The sequence below is a fragment of the Schistocerca americana genome, chromosome 2 (genome assembly GCF_021461395.2).
Source record: "Schistocerca americana isolate TAMUIC-IGC-003095 chromosome 2, iqSchAmer2.1, whole genome shotgun sequence".
In the NCBI taxonomy this organism is placed as follows: Eukaryota; Metazoa; Arthropoda; class Insecta; order Orthoptera; family Acrididae; genus Schistocerca; species Schistocerca americana.
In genome coordinates this window covers 660,902,794-660,923,129 of record NC_060120.1, presented here as the reverse complement: position 1 = coordinate 660,923,129, position 20,336 = coordinate 660,902,794, and the positions used below count along the sequence as shown (strand labels likewise).

Below are 20,336 nucleotides of genomic sequence, written 5' to 3'. Positions count from 1 at the left end.
GCAGTCTGAGTTGTGGTGAGGAGGTGGGTCGTCTGCACGTGACCTGTGTTTACGTTCAGTGATTTTTTTGTTTCCTCTTCATTTATTGCTCTCACGTTAAATGATATCAAAACGGATTTTTGTGGCTGGGAGCAATTAAATGAATTAAAATACGTTCGTATAATTACGGAAGGCTAAAATATGTTATTAGTTTCAGATTTCATTTACATCTTTCTGACAGTCAAGCATTAATCGCCTTGCAGAACAATGAAGCTATTTTTGCCGGTTTGCTAAAGAGATTTGGCTTTTATTAATCTTTTCTGCTGAGGCAGTCAATTTATTTGGAACTAATTGTTTTATTTTATGTTATTGGCTAGTTTCAACTGTTCGCTGTATTTCAAGTGCACGTATGGCATTATGCCATAATAAAGAATCAAGCATGAGCTAATACAGCCGACCAGTGTGACTGAGCGGTGCAGTCTGGAACCGCGCGACCGCTACGGTCGCAGGTTCGAATCCTGCCTTGGGCATGGGTGTGTGTCATGTCCTTAGGTTAGTTAGGTTTACGTAGTTCTAAGTTCTAGAGGACTGATGACCTCATATGTTAAGTCCCATAGCGCTCAGAGCCATTTGAACCATTTGAGATAATACAGTACTGGTACTCCAAGAAAATACGAATGTGCTTTTTAAGCTGAATTATGTATTTTAGTATGCTTCATGAAATTCCGATGCTCTTGAAGTATCCTCTAATGTCTTGTTTCTTTTATGACATAATGTAAGATCTTTTAATGTTTTACATGTACGAACATATGGGCTTCCTGCGTCATCGTAGCTGCGCAAGCTGGTGACACCTGTTATCTGGCACTCTCTTGCAGCTGCTGAAACAAACCTATTTCTAACAGATCGCAGGAAAATATTGCGAATGGTGGTTTGTAAAGCATTACATTCGAAGCAGATTTCCTTTTGCGCAAGATGAGCTATGTGCGAGAATACACGATGAATTTCTTAAATCGCAAAGCGTTTGACTCTCATTTAAAAATAAATTCTTTGAGGACAACCTTTTAGAAGGATTTTGAGCCCAAAAGATCAGATATTTACGTCGTTATTAAATATTTTACTGGCACATTTGTGTGATGTATCTTAAAGTGTAACATGCACAAAAAAGATCAACATTATATGTGGAAGCTTAGTTCCTCTTCCAGCTTGTTAATCTTAGAGTCCAATATTATATGCGAATGCTATATATATTAATTTAAAACATTAACTTTCCGTGTTTGTGTGTTCGAGCTACTTAACAGTGACGTTGCTGTTGGCTGACTACATCACGTGTCCTATGCTCTGAATATCCTCTGTCATCGGCTGGCGAGATCACGTGGCATGAGCTATGACTGGCTTACAAAAGCAATCTCGATTTCAATGCTTCGGAAAGTGTCATGTGGTGTCTGGTGGAAATTCAAATTTATACCTTCGTAACATGAAAATATGCAGCGTACATGTTGCCGCACAACAAACGTCTTTCAAAATGTGTTTTTCCCCCTGAGTTTCGTTTTCTAAAGTGCCGGGAAGTTCTACTCCAGTATATAAAAAAAGTAAACATTCAAAGGATTGATGAGTTTTACAGTGCCAAAGAAGAGTATACTGTCAGTTAATATGGAAAAAGTGTATTTTCACCCGGGAGAAGATGTATTTCTAACTGGGAAATCCGGGAAAAATCCGGGAATTTTTTTTTCTTTGTCCACGTATATGCCCTGAGGAAGCTACTTTAACCTCTCCACCTATTTACAGGCTAATACCTCAGATAAAAACGTAGACTGTACATGCCTTATCTTCTTCAAGTAAAACCCTGTACTCAGCCCAGCAGCTCTGAAGGCCTGCTATATGGTATGGACATTCATGACGGCCGCTAGCTGGCACTGCTGCAACTGCGGACACTGCAGTCGACGATGTAAGAACTGCTATAAGCCACACCTGTCCGGCCGGCCCATCAAGGCTTGTGGCTGCCCTATATAAAACCAGCAGCATGGCTGATCCCCCATTAGTTGTGATTTCTCTGCATGACTGTATAGATCTTGTCTTGGTTTTGAATTCACTATGTCTTTGTATTCGGTATTGCTTTGGATTTGATATTCTGCCGTGCTGTCTTCTTTTCTGTCATTCTCTCATGTTATCCACCTGTTGTTCGCTGATGACAAGATGAAGATGCTCTTGGCCAGTCGACCAGCCACCGCTGTTTCTGAAATTATTCTCAGTTTTGTCCGAGTCAAGTGGCACAGCCTGATGCCACAAACCACATGCGTCACAGAATAGTGCTTGAACTTCAGGCAGTTGTTTCTCAGGGTGATTCTTCAATGTCTATGTTGTTTATCACCCTCATGATTGCAACCCATAGCATCCACTTCAAGGTGAACATAGGAACTACTCTTTCTTTGCTCAATCTTCATATGTGTGCTTGTCTTGGTTCCTCTGACTTTGCCCAGCTCTTTTGTACATCGGTCACCGATAGTGACAGTTGGATTCCTCTCCCACATCAATTCACAGTCAATGCTACATACAAAAAGGTCGTCCAGTTGATAACTCTGTTTGCTGTTGGTAATCATTCAGCTGGCAACGGTTTTGGTCTCAGTACCTTCTTACTGTTTGGATTCTCCATCACTGACGAAGTTTGGATCAATTCCGACATGGCTTCTCTTCCACCATCGCATCTCTGTTTGAACCCAGCCTGGGGTGTCTCATAGATTTCCAGGCCCATAACTCCTTATGTGTAGATGCTGTGCCCCATGTCTGCTGAGCACAACCTCTTCGTGCCTCATTATGGGTGGCAGTTAAGCAAAAACTCAATGGTCTCCACCGCAGTTGAGGTAATTGATCCTATCAAAACAGTACATGGGCTACACCTGTGGGGATGGTAAAAAAAAAACCAGGGGCTCTCTCCAGCTGTGTGGAGATTTTGGATCCACTGCACTGACCATAACATTTTTGCCATTGGCTCTCAATCTCACCCTAAAAACCTACAGGAGCTGGAGTCTTTTTTGGGGAAGGTAAATTATTATTTTAAGTTCCTTCCACAGGTAGGGTACATTGTGCATCTGCTCAACCAGCTGTGTAAGGTGTTCAATACAAGTGGACAGCTGCCTGTGAGCATGCTTTCACACAACTGAGGTGTCTGGTGCACTCAGCGCCCTGCCTTATGCCCTTTACTCCATTGTGTTGATGGGTTTCGTCCATGGATGCCTCTCCTTATGGCACTGTCACAGTACTGACACATTGGAATGTTGACAGTATGGAACACCCGATTACCTGTGCATCATAGATGCTGACACCCACTCAAAACAACTACTCAGATCAAGATAGAGGCTTTGGTGATCATCTGTACCATTAAGAAGTTACATGTTTATATTTTCGGGACCAATTTTACCCTCATTACCCCCTGCAGGTGCTTAGAATAGGCTCGAGGTATCCCTGCCTGTCATAAGAGGCGACTAAAAAGAGTCTCACACTTTTCAGCCCTGCAATTCAGGTCCCATTTTATCGTTTGACGTGCCACTTTCCAAATTATACAGAAGTGCGGGCCATATGGGGGGATGCCTTATGTGGTGCATGAGTTACCCATAGTGCCCTTAGATTTGATCTCCTGAACCTCTTGTGATGGCTTTGCATCTCCACCTGCAATTCAACTATATGGCCAAGGACACTTCCCGGGGTATGTCATTTTCTTCCGTTGTCTACTGTCCTCTTTCACCCCCATAACAGTATTGGATTTCTTTCACCCTATATGCAGTACGGTAGCCAGTTCATTGTGGTGGGGCCGTCATGTACCCATTTTGTGGTAGCCCCCTGACAACACAGGGATCACACTGCTGATGCCTGAGCTGTAAACTCCCCACATATGCCAAGGAGTACATGCCTGTCTTCCTGGGGCATCAGGACTTCTGGCAATGGCCATCATGCCAGGTGGCCTTTGCTGTGGCTGGCACCTGTGGGGAGAACGCCTGATTGGAGTGGGTGGCATCAGGGTGGATGATCCGCAAGAAGTGGACTAAGTCATCTCATGCTGGTGACTGTATGGCGCCAGCAGTCTCTAAGAAGGGCAAGATCAAGTACAGTGCTGACAGATATTACCCTAAATTGTTTGCTTCCCTCACTACACTATGGGAAGAAAGTAGGACTACAGAAAGAAGAGAGCCACATTTGCCTCAATATGTAGTCTGTAGCAGAATGAACGGGGACTCCTTTGTACCTATGACCCTCAGTTTTTTGTTGAACATCTTGAGGATAACTTTGAGGAAGTGACAGCGCTGTCCAATATGAGAAGCAATGCATTCTTGATTCAGACAGCACCCCTGGCCTAGTCGTAGGCATTACTCGTTTGTGACCAGCTGGGTGATATTCCTGTTTCCGTCACTCCCCATAAAAGCCTGAACATGGTCCAGGGGATAATTTTCCATAGAGACCTCCTCTTGCAGTGCAACAACGAGCTCCATGCCAATCTAGAATGGTGGGGTGTTCATTTCATCCTGTGCATTTGCAGGGGACCGAAAGACAACAGGGTTGCCTTCATCTTGGTCTTTGAGCGTGATTTATTACCTGAAAAGGACAAGGTGTTGGTTTACCGCTGTGACGTTGAACCATGCATCCCTCCCCCTATGCGGTGGTTTAAGTGCTGGAAATTCGGGCACATGTGTTCCCACTGCACTTCCAATGCCACATGTCGAGACCGCGGACGTCCACTGCATCCACATACTCCCTTTGTGCCTCCTCCCACTTGTATCAACTGCGGAGAGCACCATTCGCCTTGCTCACCAGACTGCAGGATTCTCCAGAAAGAAAGACAAATAATGGAATACAAGACCTTGGACTGACTGACCTATACTGAGGCTAAGAGAAAATATGAGAGACTACATCCTGAGCATATGAAGTCAACCTACACAGCCACTACAGTGGTTCTACCATCTTCCGTTCCACCCCGTACAGTTGGCTCTCAGAGCTATCAGACTCCATCTGCCCCCTTGTTGGTGGGGGGGGGGGGGCACTTCCCTCCCTGTTGCTCCTGCACAACCTATTTCAGGAGCAACCCCCCCCCCCCCCAACCAACCACTTCTCAACTGGAGAACGTAAGTCTTCTTTGGCTCCTCTCGCCAGGAAGGGATTCCTTGGGTCACTTCCTTCCCTGGTTCCTACCAGTGGCAAAGCTGACACCTGCTAGTGGCTGAAGCAACCACAGCTAACTGGTCATAGGGCTTCACGGTCTCCTCAGTTGCTGAGACTGAATCAGTAAAGCCCTCCCAGCTGGACAAACCTAAGGAGCAGCGAGAGAAACCTAAAAAGAAAAGACCCCCAAGAACCACACCACTGCGGTGGCACCCACACCACCACTACCTACAAGCTCTGTGTGTGAGGATGAGGTGGAGATTCTGGCGTCCACTGAGGACCTAGATCTTGTGTCCTCAGACACAATGGATGTCAATTGCACAGGTACTCATTTGGTGGCAGTAGGTGACCCTGAGGCATAGACTGCCTCATTGAGTGTTTCATGTCTTCCCAGTCTCATGATCACATAGTCCTCCAGTGGAATAGCGGCTGTTTTTCCCACCATCTGGATGAGCTGTGGCAGCTGTTAAGCTTTACAATTGCTTTCTGCATTGCCCCCCAGGAAACCTGGTTCCCAGCAGTGAGGACCCCTGCCCTTCGCAGCTATAGGGGATATTACGAGAACCGTAGTGACTATAATAGTGTCAGGTGGAGTTTATGTCTTTGTTCTGAACTCAGTATGCAGTGAATCTATGCCCCTTCAAACCCCTCTTGAAGCTGCAGCTGTCAGGATAAGGACGATGCAGGAAATAACTGTCTGCAATGTATATCTTCCTCCAGATGGTGCAGTACCCTTGAACGCATTGGCTGCACTGATTCATCAATTCCCTAAACCTTTCCTGCTTTTAGGAGATTTTAACACCCATAACCCCTTGTGAGGTGGCACTGTGCTTACTGGCTGAGGTAGAGATAGAAATGTCGAAACTTTCCTGTCTCAACTCAATCTCCGCCTCTTAAATACAGGGGGCCCCCACACATTTCAGTGCAGCTCATCTCACTTACTCGGCCATTGATTTATCCCTCTGCAGCCCAGGACTTCTCCCATCTGTCCACTGGAGAGCCCACAATGACTTATGTGGTAATGACCACTTTCCCATCTTCCTGCCACCCCCCCAGCACCATTCCCCCCAGACGTGTACCAAGATGGGCTTTAAACAAGGTAGACTGGGAAGCTTTCACCTCTACTATCACCGTTGAATCTCCCCCACATGGTACCATTGATGCAGTAGTTGGGCAGGTCACTAGAATTATCGTTTCAGCGGCAGAAAACACGATCCCTTGTTCTTTAGGGTGCCACCGGTGAAAGTCAGTACCTTCATGGTCCCCGGAAATCGCTGAGGCCATTAAAGAGTGTCGGCAAGCTCTACAATGGCATAAGCTGTGCCCTTCCTGAGAGCACCTAATAGCTTTTAAACAGCTCCATGCCCGCATTCGCCAGCTTATAAAAAGAAGGAAACAGGAGTGTTGGGAGAGGTACATCTTGACCGTTGGGCGCCAGCGTGTTATCTACCGACACAAACGCAATTGCCGAACACTTTGATGAGCACTATGCTCGAGCCTCTGCATCAGAGAATTATCCCCCAGCATTTCACACCCTCAAACAGCGGATGGAAAGGAAAGCCCTCTCACTCACTGAACATCACAGTGAACCCTATAATGCTCCATTTACAGAGTTGTAGCCTCCTTAGCGTCCTTGAACATTGTCCCGATACAGCTCCTGGGCCAGATCGGATCCACAGTCAGATGATCAAACGTCTCTCATATGAAACTTCCTGGCAGATTAAAACTGTGTGCCAGGCCGAGACTCGAACTCTGGACCTTTGCCTTTTGCGGGCAAGTGCTCTACCAACTAAGCTACCCAAGCATGACTCACGCCCCGTCCACACAGCTTTACTTCTGCCAGTACCTCGTCTCCTACCTTCCAAACTTTACAGAAGCTCTCCTACGAAACTTGCAGAACTAGCACTCCTGGAAAAAGGATATTGTGGAGACATGGCTTAGCCACAGCCTGGGGGATGTTTCCAGAATGAGAATGTCTAGAAGCGATATCTTCTCGTCATCTTCAACCGGTCCTGGTGCAATGGCATCTTTTCATCGCTATGGTGGGAGAGCACCATCATTCCAGTGCTCAAACCTGTTAAAAATCCACTTGATGTGGATAGCTATCAGCCCATCAACCTCACCAACGTTCTTTGTAAGCTGTTGGAATGTATGGTAAGGTTTCAGTTGTATTTGGTCCTGGAGTCACATGGTCTACTGGCTCCATGCCAGGGCAGCTTCTGCCAGGGTCGCTCTACCATTGATAATCTAGTTTTCCTTGAGTCTGCCATCCAAACAGCCTTTTCCAGATTTCAACACCTGGTTGCCATCTTTTTTGATTTATGAAAAGCATACGACATGGCCTGGCAACATCATATCCTTGCAACATTACATGAGTGGTGTCTCTGAGGCCCACTCCCTATTTTTATCCAAAATTTCTTGTCACTCCATACTTTCCATGTCCCAAGTTGGTGCCTACCATAGTTCCTCCCATATCCAGGAGAATGGAGTCCTGCAGCGCTCTGTATTGAGTGTTTCTCTGTTTTTAGTGGCCATTAATGGTCTAGCAGCAGCTGTCGGACCTTCGGTCTCACCTTCTCTGTATGCAGAAGACTTCTGCATTTTGCACTGCTCCTCCAGTACTGGTATTGCCAAGCGGTGCCTACAGCAAGCCATCTACAAGGCGCAGTCATGGACTCTAGTCCACGGCTTCCAGTTTTCAGCTGCGAAGTCGTGTGTCATGCACTTCTGTTGGCAACGTACTTTACCTGGAACCAGAAATTTATCTTAATGATGATCCACTCACTGTAGAGGAGATATATCGATTCTTAGGACTGGTTTTCGATTCCTGATTGACGTGGCTCCCTCATCTTTGTCAGCTGAAGTGGAAGTGCTGGCAGCACCTCAGTGCCCTCCACTGCCTGAGCAGCACCAACTGGGGTGCAGATTGCTCTACGCTGTTGCAGCTCTACAGAGCCCTTGCACAATCCCGCCTTGACTATGGGAGTCTGATTTATGATTTGGCAGCACTCTCAATGTTGCATTTACCCAACCCAGTGCACCACTGCGGCATCTGCCCCCGGTAGCTGAGTGGTCAGCGTGACAAAATATCAGTCCTAAGGGCCCGGGTTCGATTCCCAGCTGGGTTGGAGATTTTCCCCACTCAGGGACTGGATGTTGTGTTTCTTAATCCTCATCATTTCATCTCCATCGACGCGCAAGGTGCCGAAGTGGCATAAAATTGAAAGATTTGCACCCAGCAAATGGTCTACCCAATGGGAGGCCCTAGTCACACAACTACTGTGTCGTTCACCTGGCAGCAGGAGCTTTTAGGACGAGTCCGGTGACCAGGGTTCTTTGAAGGTTAGGCATGCACAACTACTCGCCAGTTATGTTGCACACATTCATAGTTCTCCTGTGCATTCAAATTACCGTCTCCTTTTCCCATCCATGACAGTTCATCTTCCGCATCGGAGGCCCAGGTCAGGACATACGATAGCCTTTTCCACCTACACTCTGGGTCCATTCACATACATCTCACTGGTGTACATCTAAGCCGAAGCTTCACCAGAATCTTTCGCAATGTCCTAAGGACTCAGTTAACCCCGCAGCTTTCTGCTGTCACTTCCTCTCGGTTGTTGACATGTACCGGGACCACGAAGTGGTTTACATTTACGTTTCAATGGCTGATGGTCACGTTGGCTTCGTGTATGTTCTTGGAGGACATATTGAAAATCACTCTTTGCCAGATGGCTGCATTGTTTTCGCTGCAGAGCTGGTAGCCATTTCTCGTGCTCTTGAGCACATCTGCTCATGGCCTCGCGAGACATTTTTTCTCTGTACTGACTCCTTGAGTAGCCTGCAAGCTATTGACCAGTGCTACTCATGCCATCCTTTGGTAGCGACCATCCAGGAGTCCATCTGTGCCCTGGAATGGTCCAGTCGTTACGTGGCCACATCGGAATCCCAAGAAATGAACTTGCCGACAGGCTGGCGAAACAGGCTACACGGAAACTGACCTGTGATCATTATTAAGCCACAAGTTTTTTCAGCTTTGGTAGATGGAATGGCATAATTTCAGTATGCACAACAAACTGTGTGCCCTTAACGAGACTATGAATGTGTGGAAGACCTCCATGTGGGCCTCCCACAGGGACTCTGCTAGCTCCACATTGGCCGTACGTGGCTAACACATGGCTACCTTCTCTGTCATGAGGACCCACCTCGGTTTCACTGTGGCTCACGTATGACTGCCCTCCATATCTTCCTGGACTGTGTCTTTTTAACCTTCCCAGCATCCTATCTTGAGTGTTAGGTGACAATGCTTCAACAGCAGATTTAGTTTTACGTTTTATTCATGAGGAGGGGTTTTTATCGTACCATCTAAGGGTGGGCATTTAGCCTTCTCTCTGAGGTCGCCACCCTCCCTCCATTTTAACTGTGTCGCACTTTCTTTGCATTTGTTTGCCTTGGTGGTCATCTTTACCCTACATGTGTTCATCTTGCCTTGTCTTTTTGGGGTGAACATTTTAATGTGTTGCAGGGTGGCCGGCTCATCCTCTTTTATTATTGTGATCAGCCAGCCCAGACCATCTGCTCTGTGGTTTTAATACTTTCGTCTACTTTTCCTTGTGGTGTATGTTTTCCCCGTTTCTTGTTTGTTCCATTTGTTTCCTTTTTAGGTGTGGTGTTGGGTGTTTTTGTACCTTGAGCTTTGCTTGCGTCAGGAAAAAGGGATTGATGCCCTGTAGTTTGGTCCCTTTACACCCCAAACCAACCAACCACTCAACCTTTACCCTCATTACTGACCACAAGTCACTTGTGTCTCTCTCGATACTTCACTGACAGGAAACCTCATTTTTTCAGTCTGATGAGGAAGGATGTCACACCTTAGATTGGTTTCCCTTTATGGCTACTCACATCACTGCAGGCACGTGCTGCAACCCCATTTTGTGGTATGTCACGCACTGTGTGCTCCATGGGCAGCCCACTTTTTTTACAAAGTCTGCTGATCCCAAGCACCGGGCCTGGATTCGCCTCTCCAACCAGTTTTTCAACATTTCAGATATTCTCCTGCTTGACACAGAATTGTATACTCACCATGTTGTTATCCTATCTACCCTGTGCCCCCATGTCCTGAACCTCCTCCATCATTGGCATTGGATCATGCCACAGATGAAGGTTCTTGCGAGGTCCACTTCCTAGTGATCGGGACAGAACAAAGACATGGATGCCATAGTGAGCAGCTGTTCTGCTTGTGCCCAGCAGCAGGCAGCTCCACCGCAGTCTTTTGCCCCCTGCTCCAACCCCCATCATCCATGGGATTGCATTCTTCTGGACTTTGGTGGCTGTTTTTTGGGATCTATGTAACTCATTGTCATGGATGCTTATTATAACTGTCCACATATGGTCAGCATGGCATCCACAACCACCAATCCCATTCTCACTGCTCTTGTCGAGATTCTCACCATGACAGTGCTTTTCCAATTCCATTGTATTGGTAATGGGCTACATTTCATGGCAGCAGCTTTCAAACAGTTCTGCACCTCCAATGGCATCAAGCATTTATTTAGTCCGCTGCCTCACCCCTCCTCTAGTGGTGAAGCAGATCATATGCTGTGTATGTTTAAACAACAAATGTTGAAAACAATGGATACTTCCATCATAATTTCTGCACTCACGCTGTTTCTCAGTGTCTATTGATCCACTCCTGTCCATGACTGCACACAGCGGAACTCCTCTGTGTGTGGCAGCCACATAGCTTTCTCCACCACCTGGTCCCACAGCTGATGGAACCCCAGAACTTGCCTACTGGGCACTTTCTGCTGGACTGTGTGGGCACGATCTTGTTGGATGAGACCCTCATAGCTGCTGCCCATAGTGGTTGCCACGCACAGGTGGCGTCTTACAGTGGTGGAGACTCCGAGGGGTTTTGAGTACTGGTATATCAACCAGCTCTGTCCACACCTTCCAACTGTCCCACTGCTGCTGCCACTTCATTCAGTCCTAGGAACACCCACTCTTGCCACTCCCACATGCCTCAAGGTACTACTAATGTTATCGGGCTCCAGCAGTGGTTTTTGAGGATGCAGTCATGGAAGTGGAGGTCTCAGGGTACCTCCATCCTCTCAGCCGTCCTTGCCCACTACCCAAGAGCCCACAGCACTCGGTGCCTCTTGAGTTTTCTTCCCTGTTGGCGGGCTTCTGTGCCAGGCCTCCACCCGTGCCACCTGTTCAGCTTCCCAGCATTGTCTGCGGCACTTCTGAAGTTACATGCCCATTTCAGGGGGGAGAGATCAGGTATCCTGGTCTGGCACATTTGAAAACCCGCAGGACAGTGTGGACATCAGTGATAACTGCTAGGTGGCACTGCTGCAATTGCGGGTGCTGATGTACGCACCAGCTTAAGCCATGCCTGTCTGGCTGGCCTATCAGGGCTCGCAGCAGCACTGTAAAGCTCTGCATTTCTGTATAGATCTCACTATGCATTGTTGCCTTGGTTCTGAATTCGCTGTGTTTTAGTATTCAATCTTCTTATGTCCTTTGGACTTGTTATTCTGCGCAATGCCATCTCAGTTGTCTATCATTCTCTCATGTTGTCCACCTGTTGTTCTCTGGCGACTCGCTGTCGACACATTCAACCAGTCAGTCAATCAGTCAGCCAGACAGCCACTGCTGGTTCTGAAGTCGTGCCCAGACTTTTCTGATTCCAGTCGCTATAGAGAACACAATCCAGTTATGTCTTTTGTCATTAGTAATACTGCTGTTCCCCAAGAAATAATGCATAGTGTGAATATAGCGGTAGGCCAAAACAGTCTTTAAAAAAAGAGAAAAACTGCAAGAGCTTAACATTAATATATATATAAATAAGTAAGGTCTGTAGTTACATGGGTAATGTGGTCAAGCTTAAGACTGAATGAGAGAACTTTCTGCTGGGAACCTAATATTAAATCACTTCATTCTATTCCCTTTACATAAAATATCAATCTTTGACTTCTTTCCTCATCCCTAAGATCCCTCTTGATACACTGCAACTTAGTACTTTCAAGTACATATTGCATAGTGCCAGAATTGACAACATTGTTAAGTCTCAGCAAAAACTTCATGAACTGATCACCAATTGAATCTCAAAACTGAAGGATTTTTAGTTTGACACTTTGACACTGAACTGTCACATTTCATTACTTGCCAAAGCATACAGTTTTTCTGTTGGTTGAAGAATAAAAAGGTGTTTTTTTTTTAATATAAAACCAGGTTTATTTTCTAAAATGTGAAAATCTATAGCATTTCTTACTGTGAAGTTATATGAAGCTCCAGGATGTAATAAAGTAATTTGGGGTTTAATTTTTTTCTCAGAAAGTGTTCGGAAGCAAGTAATGGCTGTGTTTTACAATATGTGGTTCAAAGGAGCAGCAGGTTCAGAATTACAGAAAAGAGTGCACCATATCATAAGTACAGTTTCATCAGCTGGTGACATGGGAATTAAATACCTCAAGGAACTTCTGAAAAGTGTAAGTGTGATCAAGATTTTCCTGTCAAATGCTATCAACTCTCCATGGTTCCTATATCTGCTGTGATAAGTTCTTATAAGCATGTTCTAAGTAAAATGATTTAGATTTAGAATTCTGCTGCATTCTTTTTTAATTGGGGACCATGTCTTTTACGTGTTTCATTTAATCTTGTAAAAAAACATATGCATATTGACTTGCAATTTTAAACTTGTTATACTGATGGTAAAGTATTCTTTAAATGTAAATCAGGAACTGTATGAAACTGTTATTTATTCTTCACGGATTTAGTTACTAAATGTATCCTCATTATATCACAGATGAATGAACAATTTCTGCATACTAATGTCCAAGAAGCTTGCCTTGCTGAATGTGAACAGATTTTGGGTTGCATTATAGAAAATGTAGTAAATTATGGACAAACTGGTGTAGATAATCTCATTTGGAGTTTTCGTGTATTGTCTGTTATGGCTACAGTTTGGCCTCAGCTCTTCGTTCCTCACATTATCAATCTACATACTTATCTTAATTATCATTGTGAGGTAAGTTTAATGTATCCTCATATTTTTCTTGGTTACAAGTATTTTAATCTTTTTGTTATCCCCATACTTTTCTTGATGACAAGTATTTTCATTTTTTTGTTAATATTAGCCTCTAAGAGCTTTAACACCCCTTGTGACTTCGATATAATCTTCCATGAAGCCATGGTAGCTATGATATGAATTATATTTACCAATTTCTGGTTGTTTAGTTTTAGTTGTTCAATATTTAATCCTATGATAACAATTTCTCATTACGTTACAGGCAGCTGAAAGTTACTATATAGTGAAAAGTGCTGCAGAAATTGTGGAAGCAGTGCTGCCATTAGTTGACTATCCAAGTGAAACATTTCTTTCTGATGTGGAAGAATGCTGTATCAGAAACATACTTCAGCAACATTATATCCTTGTGAAGTCAAGCATGTCATGTTTAGCTGCTGTTGTCAATAATGCTACCCATAATTATTCACTAATAAGGGACTGCTTCTGCAGATACTTCAGTGAGTATTCAAAATTTGCAACGGATATAATGAGTTCCTTGTGTTATCACATACAAAATTTATTAGAGTCAGTTCCTTATCTGTTCTAAAATCTTAATATTTCATTTGTAGTTTTTCAATGTCCTTTTGCTTTTCAGTAACAATGAACTGAAATCAAAGAGTACTTAAAAAGTCTTGAGATAAAGTAGAAGATGATGCTAGAGTAATTGTCATTCACTCCAGTTCCCTTCACATGACCTTCACATGATGATATATAATGGCCATAGTGAGTGTAAAATGTTGAAATGCTGATATTTGTAACTCTTCTTCTATGTTTCCCTGTAAATAATTAATTTTGGCAAAAGCCTTAACAGAACTCTTGGGATAGAAAGGTCCCCAATAGTTCAAATTTTGCAGTTAACTCCTGAAGTAGAGAAGATACAATTTCATAAAAAATGTGCCTTTACTGTAAGTACCAAATTTTGTAATGTAGGTATATACCTTCAGTTTCGATATAACGTTCTTTTGTGTCTCCCCCATCCCACCTCCATTTATTTCCCTCTCTCTCTCTCTCTCTCTCTCTCTCACACACACACACACACACACACACACACACACACACACACACACACACACACACACACACACACAGACACACGAGAGAGAGAGAGAGAGAGAGAGAGAGAGAGAGCGTAAGCTCTTCATTTGTTGCTGTTCATCCTTCACTATGTTGGTATGAAAATAATTATCACACCATGTGATATGACTGTTTAATGTATCTTCATACTGTTTGAATCAAATAAAACAGCAAACATATTGTTTGATTGTGAAACACACAGTAAAGGCTGAAATGAAACACTGTAAATATGTTGTTATGGCTGGGTTGGTAAAATGATAAATGCATTAAAGAAGCATCTTGCAGGCATCACAGTGTATTCTAAAGTGTTGCATTATATGATGTAATTTAGTCTGCACTTTATGGAGTCAGAATGACCAGTAGGCCCAGAAACTATTTTTGCCAAAAAGTTTCTCTGAACAAGTGTGTTTTACTCTGAGAGTCTAATATCTCCACTAGACACATGGCCACAAAGCTCTCACTAAGTTAAGTGATTAATATTGAAATAAGAACTAATTTAGTAAATATTACATTGTAGACTAGTGCATTTACTTCTTCATTACACTATCTATTGAAGGTTTCACTTTTCTGAGCATATTTATATTGAAAAGAAAGTATTTTGTAAAGGCCCATAGTCGTTAGTTGTATTTACATTTCAGGTATAAATTTTGGCTGAGTATAGATCTTTATTTTTGCGACTAGACTTAGCGGTTCAGAGTTAAATTACCTTGTGTCTGTCATTCAAAGTTTAGATAGTTAATTAAAACTTTTGAAAGTAAATTAAAAAGTTTGTTTACATTAGTGTTTAGTTACGTATTAGTACAGGCTACAAAATTTCGGTAGTCTTGTGCAAAGCTATTCTCTGCTTCTGTGTAAATTTTTATATAATTTGAATATAATAGAGGGAGGAAAAATATATCTAAAAACAAAGATGATGTGACTTACCAAACGAAAGCATTGTTATATTGACAGACACACAAATAAACACAAACACACACACAAAATTCAAGCTTTCGCAACCCACTGTTGCTTCATCAGGAAAGAGGGAAGGAGAGGGAAAGACGAAAGGATGTGGGTTTCAAGGGAGAGGGTAAGGAGTCATTCCAATCCCGGGAGCGGAAAGACTTACCTTAGGGGGAAAAAAGAACAGGTATACACTCGCCTGCACACACACACACACATATCCATCCGCACATATACAGACACAAGCAGACATTTTCTGTCTGTCTGTCTGTCTGCTTGTGTCTGTATATGTGCGGATGGGTATGTGTGTGTGTGCGAGTGTATACCTGTTCTTTTTTCCCCCTAAGGTAAGTCTTTCCGCTCCCGGGATTGGAATGACTCCTTACCCTCTCCCTTAAAACCCACATCCTTTCGTCTTTCCCTCTCCTTCCCTCTTTCCTGATGAAGCAACCATGGGTTGCGAAAGCTTGAATTTTGTGTGTGTGTTTGTGTTTATTTGTGTGTCTATCAACATACCAACGCTTTCGTTGTAAGTCACATCATCTTTGTTTTTAGATATATTTTTATATAATTTGTGGTTGCAGTAGAAATCCAAAGGAGGGAGGGTTTTGTGAAGACTGTAGGTTATGGTTTCATTGGAGCAAATGTAGTGGCAAGGAAACGGAGGTAAATAATGAGGCTCTTCCATGGCAATGTAGGTTATATAGTAAGGACAGAAAAATCGCTGAACTGGAGGCTATGGTAGATGGGTATACACTACACATGGCCTGCACCTAAATAAGAAGGGGAAAGATAAGTTAGCTTCTCTATTAGCAGATACTGTAAGGAGGGCCACAGTCACACAAGGGATGACCCTTGTGGTTAATGGGACCAGGCACACAGGTTTTTTAGGTTAAAGCCGAAGTCCAGACTGGCAACAATCAAGAAAAATAGAATAAAAGAAGCTTCATGTACAGTAAATAGGGATAAAGGTAAGGCTAGTATCAATTTACTTCATCAAAATATCAGGGGAATAAAAAATAAAGTTAATGAGCTGTTAGTGTGTTTAGATGACTTAAAAAGAGATTGATATACTTTGTCTGTCTCAACACCATGTAACTGTGTGGATGGAAAGTGTCAATATAAATGGGTATAATTTAGCATCTTACACTTGCAGATCCAGCATGGATAAAGGAGGAGTCGCTATTTACACAAAACAATGGCTCAAGACAGTAGCACTCTAATAGATAATGCATTTCTACAGCAAGAGGGTATAAAACTAACACGTGCTTTCCCTGTGATAAATGGATTATCAGACCTTGCTGCACAACTGATTAACTTATAAAACCAAGCAGAGTGTACCGTTCAGAAACCATTAAGTAAAAGAGTGGGGCTGGCCATCCCAGTATCTATAGAGCACTTCATAGAAAGTTTAAGAAATGTTAATTGGCGAGATGTATATAATGAGTCAAATGCCAGTGATAAATGCAACATATTTCTTGATAAATTTATATCCCTTTATAAACACCGTTGCCCCAAAAAAATTATTAAATGTAACAGCAAACAGATTTCAAAGAAACCTTGGATTACTGCTGGTATAAAGTGTCTTCAGAAAGAAAAAGAAAATTGTATGAGGCAGCAAGAATTAGTAAAGGCCCAGAAATAATTTCACACTATAAAAATTATTGTAACATACTGGGAAAAGTTGTCAGAAAATCAAAAAATATGTATATTAGAGATGAAATTAACAACTAGGACAGTAAAATCAAATCAGTATGAATTGTTTTTAGAAGAGTGACCACTAGTGTGGGTAGTATTACTATTAAAGAGAATGAGGCCATCGTAACAAACGGTACAAAAGTAGCTAATGTATTTAACAACCATTTCTTAAGTGTAGATGAAAAACTTGGTGAGAATAGTTCAAAAGGAGAAGCGAAGCAGTACCTGGAAGAGTCTGTTTTGAGAAATCCTAGTCAGATTAATTTTCATTCAACAACCTCTTGTGAAAAAAGGAAAATCATTACATCTTTGAAAAATAACTGTTCCGTTGGAGTAGATGAAATCTCCAACAAGACATTAAAACAATGTAGAGCAGTTACAACTGACGTTCTGAATCACATCTGTATTGCATCACTAACTCAAGGTATTTTCCCAGACAGGTTAAAATATGCCACTGTCAAGCCTCTCTACAAAAAAGGGGATTCCACAGATGTCAGTAATTACCAGTCAGTGTCCTTGCTTACAGCATTTTCCAAAATCGTCGAGAAAAAATGTACTCAAGAGTAGTTAACCATGTCAACATTAATGGAATGTTTAGTAAATCGCAGTTTGGATTTCAAAAATGCTGTTCCACTGAGACAGCAGTATACAATTTCACTGCCAACATAATTGAGTCTTCAAACAGTAAAATGTCACCAATAGGAATTTACATGACTTAACCAAAGCATTTGGTTGTGTGAACCATGACATTATGTTACAGGAATTACAATTCCATAGCATAAATGGAACAGCACATGGGTGGTTTAAATCATATCCACAGAACAGGAAGCAAAAACTTTCTTCATATGGTTTAAGTGATTTAAGGAAGCTTCCCACTTCATCTAATTTGGGTGATATTATGTTAGGTGTTCCACAGGGTTTTGTTCTTGATATATGTGAATGACCTTCTTTCTTATCTGAAACAAGAAGCTAAACTGACACTGTTTGCTGATGATACAAGCATCATTATTAATCCAGTAATAGAAACTCCAATAGAAAATGATACAAATAATGTCTTTGGAAAAGTTATTGATTGTTTTTCTGCAAATGGGCTTGCTCTGAACTTTGAAAAAAACACAGTACATCCCATTTTCTACTGCAAAGAGGACAGTTCCTTTAGTAAACATAACACATCAAGATAAGTCTGTAGCCAGGGTAGAGCATACTAAGTTTTTGGGTGTACATATAGATGAGAATCATAATTGGGAAGTTCATGTTTTGGATCTTCTAAAGCGACTAGGTTCAGCAACTTTTGCAGTCCGAATAATTGCTAATTTTGAGGATCTCAAAATTAGCAATTTAACATACTTTGCATACTTTTACTCTCTGATGACATACAGAATAATATTTTTGGGTAACTCAACACTTGGGCAAAAAAGTATTCACTTCTCAAAAGAAAGTGGTTTGACTAGTGTCTGTGGCTCGTAGTTGCACATCTTGTAGGCATCTGTATAAAAGGTTAGGAATTCTTACAACAGCCTCACAGTACATTTACCCGCTAATGAAATTTGTTCTCAACAACATGGACCACTTTAAAAGCAACAGTGATATTCATGATTATAATACCAGAAGAGAGAGTGACTTGTGCTATTCTTTACTTAACATATCTTTGGCACAGAAAGGGGTAAAATATGCTACTGTAAAACTTTTCAGTAAATTACCAGATGAAATAAAATGTCTGACAGACAGCAGTAATAGCTTTAAAAATAAACTGAAATCATATCTCCTTGACAACTCCTTGTATATCATAGATGAATTCTTGAATAAGAATAAATAAATCTATAGGTATAATGTGTGCATTTTGTGCCTTTTAAGGGAATAGGGTAGGTAATGAAAATTTTTAGCTTTTTTTAAAAAAAGAAAGAAAGAAAAAAATATAGTCTTTGTTTTTTGAGTGCATTTCTTGTGCACATCACACATTCCACATCATAACAGTTACCGTGAGATTGATCAATGGAACACATAACGAACTGCATTTCTTATGCACATCATACATTCCACATCATATCAGTTACTGTGAGATTGATCAATGGAACACATAACAAACTAACTTATTATGCAAGAATTGAGTTATTTGTCTTGATACAGCCAAAAAAATTTCTGTTACAGTAATTTCTAATGCAATAGAAGATGAAATACTGGATTTCTAAACCAAAAACTTTGAAAGGAGGGCACTTTTTAAAATTTTCTACAAGTGATGTAAACAAGTAAAAAAACTTTTGTACACAACAAAATCAACTCCAAAGAGCATAATTAACCTCTTATTTCGCACTGATTTAAAATTAGTTAAAAAATTATTTCAATTGTCTGCCCCTTCTCCCTAGGAAACAGGGCTTCCAAAACATAGATTGATGTAAATGTAGGTGTATATGTTTGATAAAAGTGAACTGACAAATTCAACATGAACATACACACACCCCTCTCCCCATTCCCAGTTTTAAAAGGAACAGGAAATAAGCTATCCATCAGCTCACAATTCCTGTACAAACTGTCATATTTGTTGCATCTGGCATCACAATATCGCACTTAAAAGGTAGGTACTGTTGACCGTATGTAGCCAGTAGATGACAGAGCAACAATGATGCTTAAAATGTGTTAGGACTCTTACTGCCCGTACAGTGGTTATTGGTTATCGTTGTTGCCTGAGAGCAACTTTGTGAATTAAAGGAATAAAAATAAAAACAAATCTTCCATGTAACTAGCTGGATGTGAAATATATAGAAATGAAATAAAATAAAGCAAGACATTCTGATTTATAAAACCAGTCATTATGTATTTTATGCAGTTAGTCACTGAAATGTAATGCATTTAAACAAGAAGGACAAATCCTATTTGAGTAAAAACATCAGTGAGTTCATGAAAACTATCTTCACACACTGCGAAATAAATGATCCAGTACTATTAAAGCCAGCAGAAGATGCAGACAGAAAGAAGCAAGAAAGCATTCAGCAACTGTATAATGAAGGGAAAGCTGCCCTACTATCTGCAAAGGACTGTGAAGCAGGAGTGCAAATGGGAATAATAGCTATATCTTGCACAGAAGAGAAAGAGGCAATTTCTGTAGTAGTGCCATTTGCAGTATTATTATCCTCAATGGTGCAATCAAATTCTGCAACAGCAGTACCAGTAAGGAAAGAGAAAATAGTAGCAGTAGAAGTGAAGTGGGCGATTGATGAATAGTGCCCTCTTGCTATCCTGTACATTACCCAGAATAAAAACAACAGTGAGGAAACAGATATGTTACCACCAGCAGAGAAAGAATTGATATTTCAGTGGCAGTAAAAGTAGCAGCTTCATCAGCCTTGAAAAGGATCATTCTCCATGACAGCAATACCGAGAAGAGAAGTGAAATCAGCAACAGCTGAAGAACTAGCATGTATCATACTGG

At 42.0% G+C, this 20,336-nt stretch overlaps 1 protein-coding gene across 1 annotated transcript in view; it reads left to right on the top strand.

Moving 5' to 3' along the window:
* The window catches only part of LOC124594309 (nipped-B-like protein A), a 480,509-nt gene that overhangs the window by 211,217 nt on the left and 248,956 nt on the right, over window positions 1–20,336 (top strand). The window contains exons 12-14 of the mRNA XM_047132672.1: window positions 12,463–12,617; window positions 12,935–13,156; window positions 13,419–13,653. Of these exons, the coding sequence (XP_046988628.1) occupies window positions 12,463–12,617; window positions 12,935–13,156; window positions 13,419–13,653 (612 nt within the window). The remainder of the gene's footprint in view (window positions 1–12,462; window positions 12,618–12,934; window positions 13,157–13,418; window positions 13,654–20,336) is intronic.